The sequence below is a fragment of the Salvelinus namaycush genome, chromosome 6 (genome assembly GCF_016432855.1).
Source record: "Salvelinus namaycush isolate Seneca chromosome 6, SaNama_1.0, whole genome shotgun sequence".
Lineage (NCBI taxonomy): Eukaryota > Metazoa > Chordata > Actinopteri > Salmoniformes > Salmonidae > Salvelinus > Salvelinus namaycush.
In genome coordinates this window covers 41,144,578-41,169,230 of record NC_052312.1, presented here as the reverse complement: position 1 = coordinate 41,169,230, position 24,653 = coordinate 41,144,578, and the positions used below count along the sequence as shown (strand labels likewise).

Below are 24,653 nucleotides of genomic sequence, written 5' to 3'. Positions count from 1 at the left end.
TCACCTGGTCAACTCCTGTCCTGGTCAGGTCACCTGGTCATGTAAAACTCCTATCCTGGTCGGGTCACCTGGTCATGTAAAACTCCTGTCCTGGTCAGGTCACCTGGTCAACTCCTGTCCTGGTCAGGTCACCTGGTCATGTAAAACTCCTGTCCTGGTCAGGTCACCTGGTCATGTAAAACTCCTGTCCTGGTCGGGTCACCTGGTCATGTAAAACTCCTGTCCTGGTCAGGTCACCTGGTCATGTAAAACTCCTGTCCTGGTCAGGTCACGGGGTCATGTAAAACTCCTGCCCCAAATCATGAGTGTTCAGGGGTGATCAGGGCCTGTTTGTCAAGGAGATCAAGAAAGCTTGCTGTCTATGTGTACCACGGCCTGTCTGTCTGTGGAGACAGAGGTTAGAGGTTGTGTATATTTTGATGGCACTGAGTTAGTCAGAGAGCTTTACAGCTCTGAGCGGCATGTAGGATGGTCTTCATACCAGGATGTAAAGGGCTGTACGATTATCACTGCTGGACCACTGTAGAACTCACAATGGAGGAGCACTGGACCTGGTGCTCCTAACTTACAGTCTGAGACTGAGTCTGCTGACAGCCAGGTCAGTCCAGGCTTAATACACCCAGACCAGACCTTAATACACCCAGACCAGACCTTAATACACCCAGACCAGACCTTAATACACCAAGACCAGACCTTAATACACCCAGACCAGACCTTAATACACCCAGACCAGACTTTAATACACCCAGACCAGACCTTAATACACACAGACCAGCCCTTAATACACCCAGACCAGCCCTTAATACACACAGACCAGCCCTTAATACACCCAGACCAGCCCTTAATACACCCAGACCAGCCCTTAATACACCCAGACCAGCCCTTAATACACCCGGACCAGACCTTAATACACCCGGACCAGACCTTAATACACCCGGACCAGACCTTAATACACCCAGACCAGACCTTAATACACCCAGACCAGACTTTAATACACCCAGACCAGCCCTTAATACACCCGGACCAGCCCTTAATACACCCAGACCAGCCCTTAATACACCCAGACCAGCCCTTAATACACCTGGACCAGACCTTAATACACCTGGACCAGACCTTAATACACCTGGACCAGCCCTTAATACACCTGGACCAGACCTTAATACACCCGGACCAGCCCTTAATACACCCAGACCAGCCCTTAATACACCCGGACCAGCCCTTAATACACCTGGACCAGCCCTTAATACACCCAGACCAGACCTTAATACACCCGGACCAGACCTTAATACACCCGGACCAGACCTTAATACACCCGGACCAGACCTTAATACACCCGGACCAGACCTTAATACATCCAGACCAGACCTTAATACACCCGGACCAGACCTTAATACATCCAGACCAGACCTTAATACACCCGGACCAGACCTTAATACACCCGGACCAGACCTTAATACATCCAGACCAGACCTTAATACACCCGGACCAGACCTTAATACACCCAGACCAGCCCTTAATACACCTGGACCAGACCTTAATACACCCGGACCAGCCCTTAATACACCTGGACCAGACCTTAATACACCCGGACCAGCCCTTAATACACCCAGACCAGCCCTTAATACACACAGACCAGCCCTTAATACACCCAGACCAGCCCTTAATACACCCAGACCAGCCCTTAATACACCCGGACCAGCCCTTAATACACCCGGACCAGACCTTAATACACCCGGACCAGACCTTAATACACCCAGACCAGACCTTAATACACCCAGACCAGACTTTAATACACCCAGACCAGCCCTTAATACACCCAGACCAGCCCTTAATACACCCAGACCAGCCCTTAATACACCCAGACCAGCCCTTAATACACCTGGACCAGACCTTAATACACCTGGACCAGACCTTAATACACCTGGACCAGCCCTTAATACACCTGGACCAGACCTTAATACACCCGGACCAGCCCTTAATACACCCAGACCAGCCCTTAATACACCCGGACCAGCCCTTAATACACCTGGACCAGCCCTTAATACACCCAGACCAGCCCTTAATACACCCGGACCAGACCTTAATACACCCGGACCAGACCTTAATACACCCGGACCAGACCTTAATACATCCAGACCAGACCTTAATACACCCGGACCAGACCTTAATACATCCAGACCAGACCTTAATACACCCGGACCAGACCTTAATACACCCGGACCAGACCTTAATACATCCAGACCAGACCTTAATACACCCGGACCAGACCTTAATACACCCAGACCAGCCCTTAATACACCTGGACCAGACCTTAATACACCTGGACCAGACCTTAATACACCCGGACCAGCCCTTAATACACCTGGACCAGACCTTAATACACCCGGACCAGCCCTTAATACACCCAGACCAGCCCTTAATACACCCAGACCAGCCCTTAATACACCCGGACCAGACCTTAATACACCCAGACCAGACCTTAATACACCCAGACCAGACCTTAATACACCCGGACCAGACCTTAATACACCCGGACCAGACCTTAATACACCCGGACCAGACTTTAATACACCCGGACCAGACCTTAATACACCCAGACCAGACCTTAATACACCCAGACCAGACCTTAATACACCCGGACCAGACTTTAATACACCCAGACCAGACCTTAATACACCCGGACCAGACCCGTGATTCTGTGTCACACCGCCTGAAATAGAAAGCCACCACATCCTCTCTACCTCTTCCTGGGGTAGAGGACTTTATTGCCTCCTATTCATTTTTCTCCCTCTGTCTCTCCCTCTCTCTGTCTGGGACCCCTGTCAGAGTTCCGAACATATCTCCGTGGGGGTTATGGTCTGCTTTTATTTGAGTGCTGGCTTTACCGGGCGACAGTCTCCCCCGTCGGAGCATGTAGGCGGTCGGCTTGTTAAGTCCCAGTGGAGAGGACAGAGGCCTTCAGGCCTTGTTAACCGTTAGCGGGGAGAGGAAAGTGTTTACTGTCATGCTAACACAGGGAGGGAGAGGGGAGAGGAGAGGAGGGAGAGAGGAGAGGAGGGGAGGGAGAGGAGAGGAGGGGAGGAGAAGGGTCTTGTGTGGTGTGTGTTTTATCTATGCACACATGTTCCAGTGTAAAGCAGTGAACTCCATTTACATTTGATCTGTCTGCATGCCTTTGTGCCTGTGACAAAAATATAGGCCTATTGTATATATTGTTTAGGTGCCTAATAAACCTTTAAATATAGTGTTTTATTGTTAGGTACTGTACATATACAGTTGAAGTTATTAAAACTCGTTTTTCAACCACTCCACAAATGTCTTGTTAACAAACTATAGTTTTGGCAAGTTGGTTAGGACATCTACTTTGTGCATGACACAAGTCATTTTTCCAACAATTGTTTTCAGACAGATTATTTCACGTATAATTCACTGTATCACAATTCCAGTGGGTCAGAAGTTTACATACACTAAGATGACTGTGCCTTTAAACAGCTTGGGAAATTACCGAAAATGATGTCATGGCTTTAGAAGCTTCTGATAGACTCATTGACATCATTTGAGTCAATTGGAGATGTACCTGTGGATGTATTATTAGGCCTACCTTCAAACTCAGTGCTTCTTTGCTTAACATCATGGGAAAATCAAAAGAAATCAGCCAAGTCCTCAGAAAAAATTAGTAGAACTCCACAAGTCTGGTTCATCCTTTGGAGCAATTTCCAAACGCCTGAAGGTACCACGTTCATCTGTACAAACAATAGTACGCAAGTATAAACACCATGGGACCACGCAGCCGTCATACCGCTCAGAAAGGAGACACTTTCTGTCTCCTAGAGATGAACGTACTTTGGTGCTATAAGTGCAAATCAATCCCAGAACAACAGCAAAGGACCTTGTGAAGATGCTGGAGGAAACAGATACAAAGGTATCTATATCCACAGTCAAATGAGTCCTATATCGACATAACCTGAACGGCCGCTCAGCAAGGAAGAAGCCACTGCTCCAAAACCGCCATAAAAAAGCCAGACTACGGTTTGCAACTGCACATGGAGACAAAGATCGTACTTTCTGGAGAACTATCCTCTGGTCTGATGAAACAAAAATAGAACTGTTTGGCCATAATGACCATCGTTATGTTCGGAGGATAAAGGGGGAGCCTTGCAAGCAGAAGAACACCATCCCATCCGTGAAGCACGAGGGTGGCAGCATCATGTTGTGGGGCTGCCTTGCTGCAGGAGGGACTGGTGCACTTCACAAAATAGATGGTATCATGAGGATGGAAAATGATGTGGATATATTGAAGCAACATCTTAAGACATCAGTCAGGAAGTTAAAGCTTGGTCGTAAATGGGTCTTCCAAATGGACAATGACCCCAAACATAGTTCCAAAGTTGTGGCAAAATGGCTTAAGGACAACAAAGTCAAGGTATTGGAGTGGCTAGCACAAAGCCCTGACCTCAATCCTAGTGGGCAGAACTGAAAAAGCGTGTTCGAGCAAGGAGGCCTACAAACCTGACTCAGTTACACCAGCTCTGTAAGGAGGAATGGGCCAAAATTCACCCAACTTATTGTGGGAAGCTTGTGGAAGGCTACCCGAAACGTTTGACCCAAGTTAAACAATTTAAAGGCAATGCTACCGAATACTAATTGAGTGTTAGCAAACTTTTGAACCACTGGGAATGTGATGAAAGAAATAAAAGCTGAAATAAATCATTCTCTCTACTATTATTCTGACATTTCACATTCTTAAAATAAAGTGGTGATCCTAACTGACCTAAGACATGGAATTAATACTAGGATTAAATGTCAGGAATTGTGAAAAACTGAGTTTAAATGTATTTGGCTAAGGTGTATGTAAACCTCCGACTTCAACTGTAGCTTAGTCTCCCCTTCCCTCCCTCCCTACCCCATCTCTCCCTCGATGGTCTCTCCTACTGTTCCATCACGGCAGGTAGTCTAGTGGTTCGAGTGTTGGGCTTGTAACTGAAAGGTTGCAAGATCGGGTCCCCGAGCTGACAAGGTAAAAAACTGTCGTTCTGCCCCTGAACAAGGCAGTTAACCCACTGTTCCTAGGCCGTCATTGTAAATAAGAAATTGTTCTTAACTGACTTGCCTAGCTAAATAAAGGTACAAAAAAATCTCATCTTCTCTCCCCTCTTTCCTCCCCTCTGCCCTCTATTGCTGTATTCACCTGCCAATGTATCTGAGTGTCTCAAAAGGCTTTACAGTAAAAGGAGAGAAGAGGGCCCTATAAAACATGGAACAAAACCAGCGATGCCAGTATTTCAACTGCTCAATGGCTTCAGCCAGCGCCTTCAACTCCTCCAGCCCAGCTACAGTCCCACGTCCTCTGGTCCCAGCTGATTGGCAGAGAGGGACCAGTGGGACTGACAGGAAAATGACAAAGAAAGAGGAAAACTGTTTCATCGAAAGTGATAGATTCATACGTGAGGGAGGACCTAAAATGGCTGACTTAGAATAATACACCGTGTTTAGCTGAGCAGCTCTCTCAAGCCTGACTGTAGAGAGACATGTCACAGCGAGGCTGCAGGGTGAAACAGCATCTGTTCAGAGCTCTACCAAGCAGATGCCCTCTGCAGCATCCGCCTCCCACAAGCCAACACAATCCACCATCTAACATCCAATATACATTTCTCTACACAATATACTCCATGACACACCTCACTACTCTCCTACTCCCAGTCCCATTCACTTCTCACTAAGCCATACAGGCAAACCAAAATACACAGCCTTCTAGAGCCAAGGCCTGCACTACAATATGGAACTGATCTCTTAGAAGACCCCGATTGAAGTTGAAAGTGCTTTCTCATCTCCATTTGTCCCTATAGACAGTGGTGTAAAGTACTTAAGTAAAAAATACTACCAAGTACTACTTAAGTGTTTTTTTTAGGTATCTGTACTTTACTTTACTAATGATATTTTTGACAACTTTTACTTTTACTTCACTACATTACTAAAGAAAACAATGTTCTATTTACTCCATACATTTTCCCTGACACCCAAAAGTACTTGTTACATTTCGAATGCTTAGCAGGACAGGAAAATGGTCCAATTCACACATTTATCAAGAGAACATCCCTGGTCATCCCTACTGCCTCTGATCAGGCGGACTCACTAAACACAAATGCTTTGTTTGTAAATGATGTCTGAGTGTTGGCTATCCGTAAATTTAAAAAACAAGAAAATAGTGCCGTCTGGTTTGTGAAGGAATGTGAAATGATTTATACTTGTACTTTTACTTTTGATACTTAAGTATATTTAAAACCAAATACTTTTCGACTTTTACTCAAGTAGTATTTTACTGAGTGACGTTCACTTTTACTTGAATCATTTTCTATTAAGGTATCTTTACTTTTACTCAAGTATGACAATTGGGTACTTTTTCCACCACTGCCTATAGACAAAACTAAACAGATGACATCAATATGACAGAGGCTTTTACTTCAGAGTAATACAAAGAGATACAGAGAAGAGAGAGATAGATCAGAGACAGAGGGAGAGGGAGAGAGTGTGTGTGAGAGAGAGAGAGAGAGAGAGAGAGAGAGAGAGAGAGAGAGAGAGAGAGAGAGAGAGAGCTGTTGAACTGTCATCTCCACATTTAATTGATCTTTGCCAACATTTAAGCATAAACACTGGCAAGGCACTCTGCAAGTTTAAACTAGAGTGCCTTTGTTTTGCTTGTGTAAACTTTTATTTGGACGTGATGAGGATGTGCTTGACACAAAGGGAGAGAAGGCCAATGGGGAAAGGAGAGGAGAGGAGGGAAGGGTAGAAGAAGGGAGGTGAGCAGGGTTGGAAAATAACACCTGCCACCTGTCAAATGCAGATAGATTTTGTCATTGGTGGGTAAGAATGTACATTTCACCAGCCACGTTGGTGGGTGGTCACACAGAGCATGTGGGACCTTTAAAAAAAAATCAAAAACCCACATGTAGAAGTTGGTCGAAATGACAAGAACGGCTACTAAAGTGTGACTTTGTCCTCGTGTTTCTTGGCCAGTTACATTGTTTTGTTCACATGCTAGGTTGTTTTTCAATGTTAGTTTGAGTTTGCTGCAATTGTCTGCTGCTAGGTCACAGTCTGAGACTTTTTTCGTCACAGACAAGCCAGTGCCCAAGTTACCACGGTAACGGCTTGTCCCTTAAAGGGCCAGTGGAATGGTATTTCTGTCTCGCAGGTCACAAAAACGTTATGAAATGAAGCAATATACCCCATGACTTCTTACTAGTAATACATTAGAAACACGCTCATCCGTTTTTTTTGTGTGATTTCACTTGTCTAATTATGGAGTAAAAAATATTTGGGCAGGTAAAAAAATCTCACTGGCTTCTAGATTTTTTGTATCTACCTGCCACAGCGGCTAGAGGACCAAAATATTAACTTCCCATTCTGGAGGTGACGAGAGGAGTAAGAAAGATAAAGGGCGGAGAGGTAGAGAGGAGAGGAGGGAAGATAGGAGAGAAGAGAAAGAGTGAAAAGGAGAAATAAATAAAACCATAGACTTTGAGTGGAGATGACCCTTCCCTGGGCCTCCATGTTTCACCCAGTCTCTCTCTAAAGAGATATTAGCAATAGCCTGTTGGCTAACCCTCACTCTATTCCTCCTCTTCTCCTCCCTCTCTCCCCCCTTTCCTTCCCCCAATCTGTCCGTGCTGTCGTGTCAGAGTTTCAACATTCTATGCGTCTGCAGTCAGGGTCTGTCCCGCTGTGAAGCCAAGGCACTCTTGAGCTAAGACCTCGCGTAAGACTGAAAAGGACGCGTCAGAAAGAAAATAAACTTGTCTGAGCCCTACAGACGTCCGTAGCAAGGCTCCAAATGATCAACACATTGGGCCCAGCTGTGTCCACGGCCAAAACAAAATAAATACAAGTCTAAATCAAAAAGGTTGAAGAGGAACTGAGCAGGACTGACCTTTAATCAGAGTGCAGTGCAATTATGCAATTTGAAATCTTAGTGCCCTAAACTTGTTGACACAACATACATGGGACCCAACTTCCTACACACGTTCGGTTAAGACAGACTGTTCTCTCTCTCTCTCTTCCCCTCTCTCTCGCTCTCTCTTCCCCTCTCTCTCGCTCTCTCTTCCCCTCTCTCGCTCTCTCTTCCCCCCTCTCTCTCTCTCTTCCCCTCTATCTCTCTCTCTCTTCCCCTCTCTCTCGCTCTCTCTTCCCCTCTCTCGCTCTCTCTTCCCCTCTCTCTCGCTCTCTCTTCCCCTCTCTCGCTCTCTCTTCCCCTCTCTCTCTCTCTCTCTTCCCCTCTATCTCTCTCTCTCTACACATTATTCTTGCCTCCTGTGTCCCTCCCTCTTGTCCCTTCATTTCAAAGCAGCAAGTCTTGAGGTTTCTGGTCATCTATCATTCCTTCAGTCTCCTAGAAGTAGTCGGTGTGGAGAAAAACAACAAGTGGTATTTTCTGGGGTTAATGGCCTTCAGAGTAGTGGAACAGCAATACACCCTAACAGTGAATGATCCCACCAGTGATCTCTGATCCCCAGTCCAACTCCCTGACCCAGACCACTGGACCTGGTTGTACCGCAGCCTCACTGACGAGTAGCCAGGCTGTGGACACGACATCACACACCTTAGAGTACATGCAGCACGGAGATACAGGGACTAGGAAGTAGCACGGCTGTGTTAACAATCAAAACTGTTTCCAATACCATTTCTGTCTATGATTATAGCCCCCAAGATATAACAAATCACATCAAATTGGCTTCAATTGAGTATCTTGGTTCAGCCGCCTTATAACAGTCACTTTAGGAGCCTTTGCAACCCGTCTGAGTACAAACCGAGGGGGAAACGTTGTTGGAGCTCTGTTCTGACATCTTCTTTACAGCAGTGATTCATGAGTCAGAACACAGGAGGCAGGCGGTTACAGTAACCAGACAGACAGACCCTATATTCTCACACGTCAGTCACGGAATACTCGAGACTTTAATTTACAGCACCTCCAACCCATAACCCCAGCTAATTCAACCCATGCTGCCGTATGCGTGAGGCTGTGACAAGTCCCTAGAGATGCGGTTTGTCTGTGACTGTGTTTACTGTCCGCCGTTGTTCCTAGACGAACCATATACTCACATGGCATTGAGTGAAAGGGTTCGTGGGACTGGGAGAGACATAAGAAACTCTAATGTGGTTACTGATGAGTCCTACCATTGAAGTGGACAGATTGTGATTGGTAGATGATCGATGTCCATACACAGTAATTGGGAAACCACGGCTTGGCCCCGCAAACTGTGGGTCGACTATGTGTGTCAGCTACGCACAAGCATTATATAGTTGTTCCTATATCATGCCAACGTGTCACACATGATACTATTTGTGTACTCGTAACTGCCAAAGTAAAGGAAACACCAACATAAAGTGTCTTAATAGGGCGTTGGGTCACCACGAGCAAGAACTGCTTCAATGCACCTTGTCATGGATTTCTACAAGTGTCTGGAACTCTGTTGGAGAGATTCGGCGCCATTCTTCCTCAAGAAATTCCATCATTTGGTGTTTCGTTGACGGTGGTGAAAGCGCTGTCTCAGGCGCTGCTCCATAAGCCAGTGTTCAATTGGGTTGAGATCTGGTGGCTGAGACGGCCGTGGCGTGTCGTTTTCATGCTCATCAAACCATTAAGTGGCCACTCGCTCCATGGTAGCCAAAATAATAGCCTGCCCAGCATTTTTAAATGACCCTAATTAAGCATGATGGGATGTTAATTGCTGACTTAACTCAGAAACCACACATGTGTGGAAGCACCTGCTTCCAATATACTTTGTATCCCTCGTTCACTCAAGCGTTTCCATTATTTTGGCAGTCACCTGTATCTCAGAGAGTTAGTGATGAGGGGTAAACACGAAAGGTGGTGATAAAATATCCATGAGTCAATACGCAGGAACCCAACGCTCATTACTCAAACAGTTTACACGGTATAGCTTCACGCCTCAAATATAGATCACCAGACCCCAAATAGTACCTCCCTAATCTCTCTACCTCTACCAGCGATCACACCTCCAATAAACATCCTGGACCCCACTACAGCACCTCTACCCCACCACCACCCCTCAGCCTATGAAATACAGACAAATTGTAAAACCCTATGATATAACTACACACATATAACTACTTTAAACCCTGATACGGGGTGGCAGGTAGCCTAGTGGTTAGAGCGTTGGGCCGGTAACCGAAAGGTTGCTGGATCGAATCCCCGAGCTGATGAGGTCAAAATCTGTCGTTCTGTTCCCCGGTAGGCTGTCATTGTAAATAAGAATTTGTTCTTAACTGACTTGCCTAGTAAAATAAATAAAATACAAAGGCAGTTTGTACCCGCATACCACTAATTCTGCGTCAGCTTTTGTAACTCGTCAGACTACCCTGAGTATCACCCCATACCTCTACCCAACCGAAATACAGTTGTGGGCACAAAGGAATTACAGCAGTACAGGTTTCTGTGGCAAACTATCACTGCTAGAGAGCAAGCTTTTTAGTGGCCGCAACTGTACCCTCAAAATCGCCACACGCAGAGACCACCCCAATGACCCCGTCCACTTTCCTCTCCCTCCAACCTGACTGCGCCAGATCCATCCATCAGATATCTTGGTAGCGATGATGCTCTGATCTGCTCCTCTAATACTCCTGTGACATTTGTTACCGAGCTGCTGTCTGCCTCATACCACGTCATGGCAACACATGGCAACGCAGGCAGAGCGGGGGGGGTGCTGGACTGGCTGGGAAGCTGTGAGCCTATGACAAAGCCAGGTCATGACCTCCGATGAGGGTGAAGTATTCACGAAATAACATTTTCAAGGAGACAGCGACCTTAGCTCTATTCATTGTGTGTCAAATCAGGCAGGCCTAGGGCAATAAAAACAAGTTAACAGATTATCTCAGAAAGTGAGACGGACGGCAGAGCGCTGAAGAGCTGCTGATAGAATCTTCCTGAATGAATGCACTTCACTAAACGAATGGGGATTGGGCAACCAGTTGTGGAGTTCCCTGAGCCACACCTAATGGCTCCGACTGATGTTGACAGACCACCTCGGTGCTCTGTCAAGGAGAACTATACTGACCGCTGACAGTACGAGAGACAGAAAGAAAAGAGAACGAAAAAGAGAAACCAATGACAGATGGAGGGGAAAATTGAGAGATGAAAAGGATAGAAGAGGTGAAGAAGAGAGGACGAAGACAGACAGACAGACAGACAGACAGACAGACAGACAGACAGACAGACAGACAGACAGACAGACAGGAAAGAAAAGAACGGTTGGATAGAGAGAGAAAGCGAGGAAGCTCCTGGAAGCAGCGGAGGACTCTGAGCGGTGTGCGCTGGCCCTTGGCGGTCCTGACTCTGTTCTCATCCCCATCATCATTCTGTGTTGTATTTGAGACATTCCGCAATAAAGATGTCAAATAGAGAGCAAGTCCATCGCCTCAGGGGGAATGGCTTGGACAGCCTCCAATTCACATCCACCGCCAAGATAACCAAGAGAATACAGAGGAGGAGGTGGAGGAGAGAGAGAGCGAAAGAGAGAGAGAGATAAAGAGAGAGAGAATTAGGTATGGATTGGCAGTAACACACAACGGAATCAAGTTTAGAACCAAGATTAGAAATGAATATGAAATAAAAGCTTCTAAATCACTTGTCATTGTACTTTTCATTATTCAAATGACTGATCATGATCAAATTGCATCATAAATGTCTGATAGTGATTAAGTGTCGTCATAACCCGCTGGGCACAGACGTCAATTCAACGTCTATTCCACGTCGGTTCAACGATCATTTTGTTGAAATGACGTTGATTCAACCCGTGTGTGCCCAGTGGGAAGTGTCTGATTATAAGTGTTTGATTTCTCTCTCGACTGCTTTCCGATCCCTCCCTTTGAACTCTCCATTCACAGCTAATTAGTGTCTGTTTATTAAAGCTACGTCTTATCAGCATAGTCTGGTTAATGACCTTTTAACAGACATGTGGCCAATTTCCTCCACTCAGCTGTGGAGTGGCAGTGTGACGACTAGAGAACCCTCTATAACCACTCCGACACAAAGACCTGGGTTCAAATAGTACATTATTTAACTTCAAATACATTAGCTAGGCTTGATTGATCTTGCCCGGCGCAATGGAATCCATAGAACAGTCGCCACGGTGCAAACCTTATCCATCTGGCACTCCAGGCAGACTAGAACAAACGCTGAAAGTATTTAAAAGATTTTGAATAGTAGTTGAACCCAGGTCTGCTGACACATAGCCAGCATGTGGCCCATTGATTCCTTCCAAGTGGCCACAGACACATGCAGTAAATCTCTCTCCCTCGTGTTAATTTTCTTTAGTTCACCACAACACACACAATCCAACGAGCCCTCTGCCACCAGCCACCGACAACACAACAGCTGCAGGCACTTAAAACACATCCACAGTCAGACAGACAGGCACGCCGAAATTAGAAAAACAACACCAAAACATTAGCTAGCTATCAAACAGGTTTCACGCAACTCCCCCGTGTCCCAATCCCGCCTTGCTAAACATAAAAACGGACAGATTTCAAGTATTGAATTTCATCCGTGAACCTAAATAAGAGGGGAGCTTAAGTTATTCATTTTCTCTCTGACATTTTTCCGTCCTTTGTCCATTTGCAACCGGTAATATAAACATTTGACAAGCCAAGTTGAATTCTGGGAAGTCAATAGAATAACAACAGGGGTAACATTAAAGTGACATTTTTAAGCGTTAGAAATAATACAATTACATTGCTGTGGAGACCCCAGTGTTGTCCTGGTCCTAACAGAAGGTGGGTTAGGGTTAGGGGGAATGGGGAGTGCCCTTCTCTGGTGACCTCTATCCTCTTGGACTTGCTGAAAACGAGGTAGTTTATGTTTATGGCGTTGGGGGGGGGGGTTGGATATGGAGGCGTTGCAGGGGAACTTGGGGCGGGAACAGAAAAGCTCATCATCACTGAAGATTCGTCAGCATCTGGGCGAACTGAAAGAGGATAGAGGTCTGTTTGTGTCCAAGATGAGAGTCAGTGAGGCCAAACTCAGACTAGACCAGAGACGACCATGTACAAATACTAATGCATCCATCCATGTGTATGTTCAGTAGGCGCCACACAGGAGAGAAGGTTTAGAAATAGTGGAAGTATTGCCTGAAGTTGTCCAATAAGAACACACATTCTTTGGTCGTTATCAATAAAACGTCACAATTATGTGCAGAGCGTTCGATTTAGCTGCTGGGGGGCAAGGAGACCCCCAGCAGGGGGGGATTGTTAAATAAATGTTAACTATTTGGTTGTAATATCAACCACACCTCTAAAAGCAGTTGTCAATGCTTTTAGCGGAGCTGGGGGGGGGGTCTCCTTGCGCTCTGGCAGGTAAATCAAAACGCCCTGTATCTTATCATTACGTTATATTGATAACGACCTATTTGTTCCGTTTCCAAGGGTTTTTTGTTCCGTGCCTACTGAACACGACCCAGGACTCATCTCTCAGTCAGACACAATCAGCGGTCATAAAGTAAATCACCTGAGACTCACACTGTAACGACATAGTCCTGAAATGTCCCCAGGAGAATCTAACTCAGACATTCCTGACTACACCTAATGGCATGTTCCTCTCCCCCCTCCTCCTCCCTCCCTCCCTGGCTTCCCAGAATCAGACATAATGCCTACAAATGCCAAAACATGTCCTACCAAATATGTTTGGGTTGCGGGCAAGGGCATCCAAACTACACATTTTGGTTTTGCTTGCGTCAATCAGCGGGGCGGGGAGCGAAAAGACAAAATGTGTCTAAGCACATCCAAGCAGAACCGGCATGTTGCAGGAGGAGCAGCAACAACACATTTGTCTGCCTGACACTAAGTCAATAAGAGAAGGCCGAGACGAAATGAACTGGGTCTGTCAGTTAGTGCACATTGCAGATTCCCCAGACAGATATCTGTAGGAGATATCTAGCTGAGGAAGAGAAGAACTCTTCAACCCTGAGCGCCCTCCCAAAACGAAACCCAAAGAATGAACTGAGGATAAAATGTCCTCCAAAACGATGACAGAGACACTCTCTGGGGAACGAAGGGAGCTGAGAGCCAGACAGACAAACCTCATAGCAGATAGAGTGCATAGTACATGCACGCACACACACAGGGAAAGGGAAAGATCCAGAAGATAGCACAGTCTCATACAAACATAAACGACAGACTTGGATAGGTTGCACTTTGAGTTTAAACGGGGGTTAAGGAGGACTGCACACTCACCCAGACAGTTGTGTCCGTCGTGGGCCAACATGAATCCGTCGTAGCAGGTGCACCTGTAGTTGCCCGGGATGTTGATACACTCGTGGACACAGCCTCCGTTGTACTCATTCTCACACTCGTCCATGTCTGAAAATGAGAGTCATAGAAGACCAATGAGAAGGGTGGAGAGGAATTACTGTCGCCACTGTACAAATGGATGGAAAGAGTGGAAGGTGGAATGGTAGAATGGATGGTAGGGGATTGGGGGACAGAGATGAACAGTATGGAATGTCAATGAGATGGGTGTTGGAGTACAAAATGAGGGGCATATGGAGAGTGTAGAGGTCAGAGGTCAGGGTACAGGGTACAGGGTTGGAGATAAAAGGTAGTCCACCGGTACAGCTTATGATGACTGTGCATACATACGACTGGAGTGTTTGGGGGTACAGAGTCCAGAGGGGCATACGGAGAGTGTCTCGCCATGTTTATTCGCTGACCATGTTCCCCCTTCATGCTGAGCCAGCGGAGGAGTCTTTCACAGGAGCCACTCACAAGTGGTTGCCATGCGGACTGAGCCACTAAAACAAACAGTCCCCCCTCCGTGTGAACGCCAGGGGAGGCAGGCAGACCGATGGCCAGACCCCAACCCCAAATCCTCTCTTTCTCTCCGTCTATCGTCCTCCTCCACTCCAGATGGGCCCGAGCAGGTATCTGGTTAGTGTTCAACTCCTGTATTACTCCCTCTGTCTCTGTCTCACTCGCCAACCTGGCCAAGACGCCAACTCTCACTCCCTCAGTCTGTCTGTCTTTCTGTCTGTGCATCCCGTTCACCTTTTCTCATGTTTCTTTGCTCGCTCCTTCTCCCCCTCTCTAAAGTACCTTTCTCGCACTCTTCTATCTCACTTCTTTCTCTGCTCTTTCTTCCCACTCTCTTTCTCTCTCTCCCGCTATTTGTTTCCTATCCCCTTTACCCATTCAGTCTGTCTCAGACACTGGCACACAACATTAGTAGCCTGTCTGTGTCCCACACACACGCCCACACACACACACACACACACACACACACACACACACACACACACACACACACACACACACACACACACACACACACACACACACACACACACACACACACACACACACACACTGTCCTGTCTCTGCCAACCGCAAGGTGGGCTATGCTATGTTGGTTCTGGTTCTGTCAGCCACAAACAGCTTTTAGCACTAGTCTCTCTAGTCTCTCTCCGCCTCCTACATCCTGTGGACTGGACAGAACCCAGTCCTGAGGGGCCGCGTCCCAAATAGCACCCTTTTCCCTTTAGTGCTCTGTCCAAAAGTAGTGCACTGTATAGGGAATAGGGTGCCATTTGGGACACAACCCTGGACACTGCACAGCACACCACCGGTACAACGCCAACACACTGAAATATTCCACTGTCAGTCTGCTCACAGACCCCTCACCCACTAGACAGCTCATTGTCATCAGGATAGAACACACAGTGTCTTGGTTAAAAGCAATTTTGATGTTCCTGTATATCTACAATAGAAGCTTAGCCTAATCTACTTCTAAGTTGAAAAACGGGTCTACAATATAGAATAGACACCGCCAACACATCTTGGTCGAAATGCTTGAAATAGAGAAGAAATCTGATCTAAAAGTGTTTTTCCTGAGGCATTCCAGTCAGTTAAAACCAATCAAGATAAAAGTTAAATAAATAACTGGGGCAGACATTCTTTCCTTTAGAGATGCTCTGGCACCTGCCATGTTTACAGAGCAGGCAATTACACAGGCCTAACATGCATTCTAATCCACTGTTTGTTTTCGACTCTCTTTCCCACACGAACAAAGGAACGGTATGGCCTTTCTGCACTTTAAAGACAGAGACTGGGCCCTGGCTGGTGTACACAAACTGGTCCCAATCATCAGTGGCTCATCCCAGAGGCATATGAAACCAATTAGGGAGCGCTGTTATGAGAGGGCTGCTGTGTAATGACTGTTTTGTCGGAGTGTTTGGACGAACGCCTCTCCCTGCACCAGCAGACGTGATGCCAAGGCACCCCTTCACATACTCTGCGTAGCACCCTGAGACCCTCCAATGGAAAGCAGAGGTGTGGAAATACAGGGGAATCAGAGGAACATCAGTCTTTGTACTAGAGAGAAGACGTGGAGGAGGATGTATAGACAGGAGAAATAACAGGTAGATACAGTGCATTCAGGAAGTATTACCTTACAGCCTTATTCTGAAATTGATTCAATCATTTCCCCCCCTCATCAATCTACACACAATACCCCATAATGCTAAAACAAAACCAGGATTTTAGATAAATGAATTCAATAATTCAAATAAGTTCAATTCCCGAGCTCTGGCTGGGCCACTCAAGGACATTCAGAGACTTGTCCCAAAGCCACTTCTGCGTTGTCTTGGCTGTGTGCGTAGGGTTGTTGTCCTGCTGGAAGGAGAACTGTCGCTCCAGTATGAGGTCCTGAGGACTCTGGAGCAGGTTTTCGTCAAGGATCTCTCTGTACTTTGCACCGTTCATCTTTCCCTCGATCCTGACTAGTCTCCCAGTCCCCATACCATGATGCTGCCACCACCATGCTTCACCGTAGGGATGGTGCAGAGGTTTCCTCCCAATGTGACGTTTGGCATTCAAGCTAAAGAGTTCAATCTTGGTTTCATCAGACCAGAGAATCTTGTTTCTCATGGTCTGAGAGTCCTTTTTAGGTGCCTTTTGCGGGCTGTCACGTGCCTTTTACTGAGGAGTGGCTTCCGTCTGGCCACTCTACCATAAAGGCCTGATTGGTGGAGTGCTGCAGAGATGGTTGTCCTTCTGGAAGGTTCTCCCATCTCACAGAGGAACTCTGGAGCTCTGTCAGAGTGGCCATTGGGTTCTTGGTCACCTCCCAGACCAAGGCCCTTCTCCCCCGATTGCTCAGTTTGGTTGGGCGGCCAGCTCTAGGAAGAGTCTTGGTGGTTCCAAACTTCTTCCATTTAAGAATGATGGAGGCCACTGTGTTTTGCTGGGCCTTCCCCATATCTGTGCCTTGACACAATCCTGTCTCGGAACTCTACAGACAATTCCTTCGACCTCGTGGTTTGGTATTTGCTCTGACATGTACTGTCAACTGTGGAACCTTATATACAGTTGAAGTCAGAAGTTTATATACACCTTAGCCAAATACATTTAAACTCAGTTTTTTTACAATTCCTGACATTGAATCATAGTAAAAATTCCCTGTCTTAGGTCAGTTAGGATCACCACTTTATTTTAAGAATGTGAAATGTCAGAAGTTTACATACACTCAATTGGTATTTGGTAGCATTGCCTTTCAATTGTTTAACTTGGGTCAAACGTTTCAGGTAGCCTTCCACAAGCTTCCCACAATAAGTCGGGTGAATCTTGGCCCATTCCTCCTTACAGAGCTGGTGTAACTGAGTCAGGTTTGTAGGCCTCCTTGCTCGCAAGCGCTTTCTCAGTTCTGCCCACACATTTTCTATAGGATTGAGGTCGGGGCTTTGTGACGGCCACTCCAATACCTTGACTTTGTTGTCCTTAAGCCATTTTGCCACAACTTGGGAAGTATGCTTGGGGTCATTGTCAATTTGGAAGACCCATTTGCGACCAAGCTTTAACTTCCTGACTGATGTCTTGAGCTGTTGCTTCAATATATCCACCTAATTTTCCTTCCCCATAATGCCTTCTATTTTGTGAAGTGCACCAGTCCCTCCTGCAGCAAAGCACCCCCACAACATGATGCTGCTACCCCCGTGCTTCATGGTTGGGATGGTGTTCTTCTGCTTGCAAGCGTCCCCCTTTTTCCTCCAAACATAACGATGGTCATTATTGCCAAACAGTTCTATTTTTGTTTCATCAGACCAGAGGACATTTCTCCAAAAAGTACAATCTTTGTCCCCATGTGCAGTTGCAAACCGTAGTCTAGCTTATATATGGCGGTTTTGGAGCAGTGGCTTCTTCCTTGCTGAGCGGCCTTTCAGGTTATGTCGATATAGGACTTGTTTTACTGTGGATATAGATACTTTTGTACCTGTTTCCTCCAGCATCTTCACAAGGTCCTTTGCTGTTGTTCTGTGACTGATTTGCCCTTTTCGCACCAAAGTACGTTAATCTCTAGAAGACAGAACACGTCTCCTTCCCGAGCGGTACGACGGCTGCGTGTTCCCATGGTGTTTATACTTGCATACTACTGTTTGTACAGATGAACGTGGTACCTTCAGGCATTTGGAAATTGCTCCCAAGGATGAACCAGACTTGTGGAGGTCTACAAAATATTTTCTGAGGTCTTGGCTGATTTCTTTTGATTTTCCCATGATGTCAAGCAAAGAGGCAGTGAGTTTGAAGGTAGGCCTTGAAATACATCCACAGGTACACCTCCAATTGACTCAAATGATGTCAATTAGCCTATCAGAAGCTTCTAAAGCCATGACATAATTCCCCCCCCCAAGCTGTTTAAAGGCACAGTCAACTTAGTGTATGTACTTCTGACCCATTGGAATTGTGATACAGTGAATTATAAGTTAAATAATCTGTCTGTAAACAATTGTTGGAAAAATGACTTGTGTCATGCACAAAGTAGTCCTAACCGACTTGCCAAAACTATAGTTTGTTAACAAGAAATTTGTGGAGTGGTTGAAAAACTAGTTTTAATGATTCCAACCTTAGTGTATGTAAACTTCCGACTTCAACTGTAGACAGGTTTGTGCCTTTCCAAATCATGTCCAATCAAATGAATTTACCACAGGTGGACACCAATCAAGTTGTAGAAACAACTCAAGCAAAAGGTATGAGACTCCATTGAGGGTCTGAATACTTATGTAAATAAGGTTTTTCTAGTTTCACTTTGTCATTATGAGGTATTGTGTGTAGATTGATGAGGAAAATTGTTTAATTAATCAATTTTTGAATAAGGCTGTAAGGTAATAAAATGTGGAAAAAGTCAAGGGGTCTGAATACTTTCCAAATGCACTGTACACCTGAGTGTGTCTCCAGCAACCACATTTGAACACAACAACCCTGTTTTTGATGGGCAGAGGGAACTGAGCAGAGTTAGTCATGAGGATGGCTTGCATAATGTCTTCTGCTTTTTCTTCATCAAACAACAGCCCAAAAAAGGAGAGGCATACAAAGACAGTGGGAGAGAGAAAGCAAGAGAGAGAGAGAGAGAGAGAGAGAGAGAAATGAGGGGGGGGAAGGTGAAAGTGAGAGAGAGAAAGCAAGAGAGAGAGAGAGAAATGAGGGGGGAAAAGGTGAAAGTGAGAGAGAGAAAGCAAGAGAGAGAGAGAGAGAAATGAGGGGGGAAAAAGGTGAAAGTGAGAGAGAGAAAGCAAGAGAGAGAGAGAGAGAAAGAGAAATGGGGGGGGGAAGGTGAAAGACAGAGAGAGAAAGACAGAGAGAGAAAGAACCCACTGGGGGCGCAGAGGACAGTTCAACGTCTAGTTTTAATTTACATTTGGTTGAGTTGTCAACTAATGTGAATTCAACGTGAAATCAACAAAATATTTCACCATGTCATTGGATTTAGGTTGAAAGTATGGTAAAAAATAATAATACCAAAATCCCTTACATTGATTACTTTTTTCAAATCCAATCAGTTTTCCATGTTGATTCAACATCATCACATAGAATTTTTTGGTAGAAATTATGTGGAAACGTAGATTTTTGCCCAGTGGGAAGGAGAAAGAGAGAGAACGAGAGAAAGAAAGAAAGAGAGTAAAGATAATTAGGGATAAATGAAAAGGGATAAATGAAAAGCTTCCAGTCATTAATTTGCACCTCGTGAGAAGTGAGGCTGGATCAGGCCAGCCTGGCAAGACAAGACAAGGCAGGCGTGGTTTTACATATGGGAGCAGGGTTAGAGAGCACCAGAGATCAGAGCAGGTATCAGGAGGGGGTAGGATCGGGGTTCACACCTGCCCTGGGGCATGGGGCTAGGGTCTGGGGCCGAGGGGGGAGGATGGACATGGAGCCGTGTCTAGTTAGCCTCCAGCAGTGATCTCTTCCTGCCCTGGAGCTGTTGTTGACATCTGACAGCGGCGCCCCGACAGCTTCTGAACCGGGCTGCTCGCTGCTTCCGCTGCTTGGACACGCGCCGCATGTTTCCTAATTGTGACGGGGGAAATGTTGACGCTCAACATCTCATCAAGTGAATTAGGCACCTTCGCTGACGGCCCGTGCCCCAAGAGAGCGGAGAAACATGCCCCTTGAGATGGATGAAGAAGGGGAGAGAGGTGAGGAAGGAGAGAGGGGGAGAAGAGGAAGGAAAGAGAAGGGGGAGAAGTGGGCATGGAAGGGAGCGTGGCCCTGTTGTCCCCTTGATGTTTCAGTTTGACGGGTCCAGAGAAGTGTGTCCACATGAGAAAGCCCTTAGCTCAGTGAAGGGAGATTTCCAATTATAATGGCAACAGCATGTGGAGGAGGGACACTTCACTAAAGTGGATTGTGTAATTCCCTGAGCGGAAAAAGGAGATTTCTCAAATTCTTGGGTTTGTTTTAATTTTCGGGGCTGTTAAATGTACCTGACTGAATTGCTGAGTAAGGTTACTATAGGTCAGATGCTTCCGCCGTCCCAATTGACACCCTACAGTACTCGCTATTTGGTTTACTGCTTTTGACCACGGTACATAGGGTTCTGGTCTAAAGTAGTGCTCTATATAGGGAATAGGGTACTAGTTGAGACACAGCAGCCAATACCAAAGTAAAGGAGACTGGGTATCAACCGAATTCTCTGAACCTCAGAATATGGCAACCTCTCTAGCTACCTCTCCCTCAACTTCTCTGAAAACAACAGCCATGTGTATTTACCCAAGAGGTCGAATGACGGCACAAAACCAGAAATAATCCAAATATTATTTCTGAACCTGTAGTGAGTCACGGTTCATTACCAAGGCTAGTACAAAGCTAAATAAGAAAATGTCCCCATTACTGACATCTAAACACCAACAAACCACAGACACTCATATGAGCAGAGGGCTGAGAGCCCATGCTTTGTGCCCAGTCAAGGCCAAGGGTTAGTGGCAGTGAATTTCTGTTCTGATGCCCGTTCCAAGACTGAAGAACCAAGATTGAAAAAGTGTGTGTGTGTGCGTGCGTGCGTGTCTATGTGCGTGCGCGCACGTGAATGTGTGTGTGTCTCAGGTGTTGAGGCCTGGGCATGTACAGCATATGGGTATATGAGCTGTATGGCATTGCAGCAATAACACCTCTCCTCTCTCATCTCTTGTTCTGTCAGCTCTGTGAGTGTATATGTGAGTCTGCTCTCACACTCTTTTCTACAGAGCTATAGCTATATAAAGCCCCAGCCTACTGTAGCCGAGTCTGACCTGCTCCTCCAAATGTGTGTGTGTGTGTGTGTGTGTGTGTGTGTGTGTGTGTGTGTGTGTGTGTGTGTGTGTGTGTGTGTGTGTGTGTGTGTGTGTGCGTGTGTGAAGCAGCGAGCCAGTGAGGAGAGCTCCTGAGCAGTGACGGAGTAGCAGACACTGGGCAGACAACGGCCTAGTAATTGTCTGCCACCTCTCCCACAGAGCCTCCCGCCTGCAATATCTCACTCTCTTTCTATCTCATGAAATCTCTCCTTCCCGCACTCTTTCTCTGTGTCCTTACCTACCTCTCCTTCACCCACCATCTATTTTCTTTCCAAATATATTTATGTTCTTCTTTCCCTCCCTCCCTCCCTCCCTCCCTCCCTCCCTCCCTCCCTCCCTCCCTCCCTCCCTCCCTCCCTCCCTCCCTCCCTCCCTCCCTCCCTCCCTCCCTCCCTACTTCTGTAAAGCAGGTCAGGTAATTGTTGCTGCTGCTGGGAGAGCAGACTCATGGCTCAGTCTCTATCAGTCTCTATGCCTGAATCGGCTACTGCTGCTGTTCTCTGCACCCCGGCATACAGGTGACACACACACACACACACACACACACACACACACACACACACACACACACACACACACACACACACACACACACACACACACACACACACACACACACACACACACACACACGACTACACAGCCAAGCTCTGACACACACACACAGCCACTCAAACGCAGCTAGAGGTCGAGTGACAACGCATGTTAGTATCTTCAGCATCACCAGGAAATGGTAGCCTAGATGTTCTACAGAGTAAAGTCAACTGTTTGAATATAGAGGACATGGGTAGAGAAAAGCAAAGGCTGTAGTGCTGAAACAAACTCGTTTTTGAAAAGGAGGAGGGGAGAGGATGAGTGCCAGGGACAAGACCAATGAAAACCAATCAATTAGTCAGTAAGTGACAAATGCTGAGAAAACATGGACAGGCTTTCACAGGACCCTGACAGCCCCGTGGCAACCAGCCCAGTCGACTCCTCTCTGTGGATTGTTGGATAAATCTACTACTGGCTGCTACTGATGAGCAGAGAACCACGTGACTGTTGAGTTATAGGCCTACTCAGAGAACAGCGTGGGTCTATTTGAATCCAAACTGAACTGATAGGCAGGAAAACGGGTAATAGTCCTTTTGTTTCACACTGTCACTGAAAGCGTAGTTCTTGTTGAGTACATCAAGAAATACAATTCCTGTAGCAAAATAAGAATGATTCTCGGAAACCGGTTTCTCTGAAACCAGTTCTCATTTGTAGCAGTTTCCTTGGAGTGGAAACGTCTCCAAAGCACGAACAACAGTAGGGACACATAGGTATTATGCTGTAGATGTATAGCAGCATCTTTCTAGATCAGCAGAACTCTGATCATCAGAGATGTGCAGTTGATGCCGCCTGAAACCACTACGTCCAGCATTGCGAGGACAGAGTGATATGAACTTGTACTACGCATAACGGTTTGTGCTCTTTCACATTGTCTCATTCTTCCGGTTGACAGCGCAGGGACCAAAGTTCACATTTTTCCATAACGAACCAGCAATATCAGCCCATGGAAAAATCTACAGAGAGCGGCATTCATAAACGCAAGATCAGATTTCGGAGGCGAGAGAGAGCAGCATTCTGTGGAGCAGCTTTAGAGAAAAGAAAAGGGTCTGCCTCGAGAGAAGGACCATCATCTGATAGGAACAATTATGATTAAAATGCTATCTTGTGGTTAATTACAGGTAACCTGCAATAGTCTACGTCATTCAATAAATGCCTTATAATAGGACATAAATGCTCATGCTTATAACACGTAATAAAGCATGAAGTGTTACCGTAAATTGTACTGGAATGTTGAGTTATCAGCTGCAGACTACTGGGTCCCTCTCTGATAGAGTATAGCCTCCCTGTCTTCCATCCTTAGGCATAGTCATTTCCAGGAAGTAGAGAGACAGCAGACGGAGAGAGAGAGAGAGAGGGAGAGAGAGCAGCTCTGCTCGTCCTAATGACTCTGTCCTCTGCACCACCGGGGTAATGTAATGTCTGCTGATGGGAAACATAGCCGGCCAATTACACAGCCCCTATCTAATCACAGAGGTCAGGGGTCAACTCACATCCACCATCCGTCTTCATTCTGTCACCCATTCACTGGACCTTACGCCTCGGTCCCACCGACAGCGTCTTTGCACAAAAGGGTACGCAGCATCATCTGGATATGTGTGCAACAAAAGTTCAACATTCCCCCTCTGCTACCATTTCTGTCAAGCCGTCTACGCATACAGTTTGACACATGCGTTCGATAAATCCAACATATGCACCACACCGAACCCACTGCAACTGCCTCTGCAACGCAATGCTGCAAGGCATCGGGGTGGCAGGTAGCCTAGTGGTTAGAGTTCTGGGCCAGTAACCGAAAGGTTGCTGGATCAAATCCCCGAGCTGACAGTGTAAAAATATGTCATTCTGCCTCTGAACAAGGCAGTTAACCCGCTGTTCCCCGGTAGGCTGTCATTGTAAATAAGAACTTGTTCTTAACTGACTTTCCATTGGATATGTGTGATTGAGGCATTAAATGTGCTGTTTCAGTATGGGACAGGAGGACAGGACACATTGGATTTCAGATACTGAGGCATACGCATACATCATCAGTTTCTCCATCTGTGTGACACGTGCACACACACAATTCAATCAACAATAGGGACAAATATATTCCCATCCAAATATGAAATACACCCCTCTTAGAATTTCAGTTAAACAAACATTCATAAGCACAATAAATCTGTACACACAGACAGACAGGTCAGCCCTCTGCTCAGACAGCTGTTTCACGGTATGAGGAACATATCCCTTAAAAGACTCAACCTTTTGTAGTTTCCTCTCTATGGACATCATTTAATATATTATTCTGGGCAGCTCAATCTGGTCTAGGCTAAGGACCATTGTGTTTCTGACTGAAGATAATCCAACATGTAGCAGAGCTGCCTGGTACAATATCAACTTTTCGTACAGGCGTTTCTAGCAATTCCAGAACATCTCTCCAATGTCATAGCTTACGTCCAATGGCGGAGGATG

The 24,653-nt window shown here is 46.2% G+C and overlaps 1 protein-coding gene across 6 annotated transcripts in view; it reads right to left on the bottom strand.

The window, feature by feature from the left end:
• LOC120050023 (signal peptide, CUB and EGF-like domain-containing protein 1) overlaps positions 1–24,653 on the bottom strand; it is a 126,607-nt gene that overhangs the window by 98,414 nt on the left and 3,540 nt on the right. For all 6 annotated transcript variants that reach the window (XM_038996614.1, XM_038996618.1, XM_038996615.1 and 3 more), the window contains exon 3: positions 14,248–14,373. In XM_038996614.1, coding sequence (XP_038852542.1) covers positions 14,248–14,373 — 126 coding nt within the window. The remainder of the gene's footprint in view (positions 1–14,247; positions 14,374–24,653) is intronic.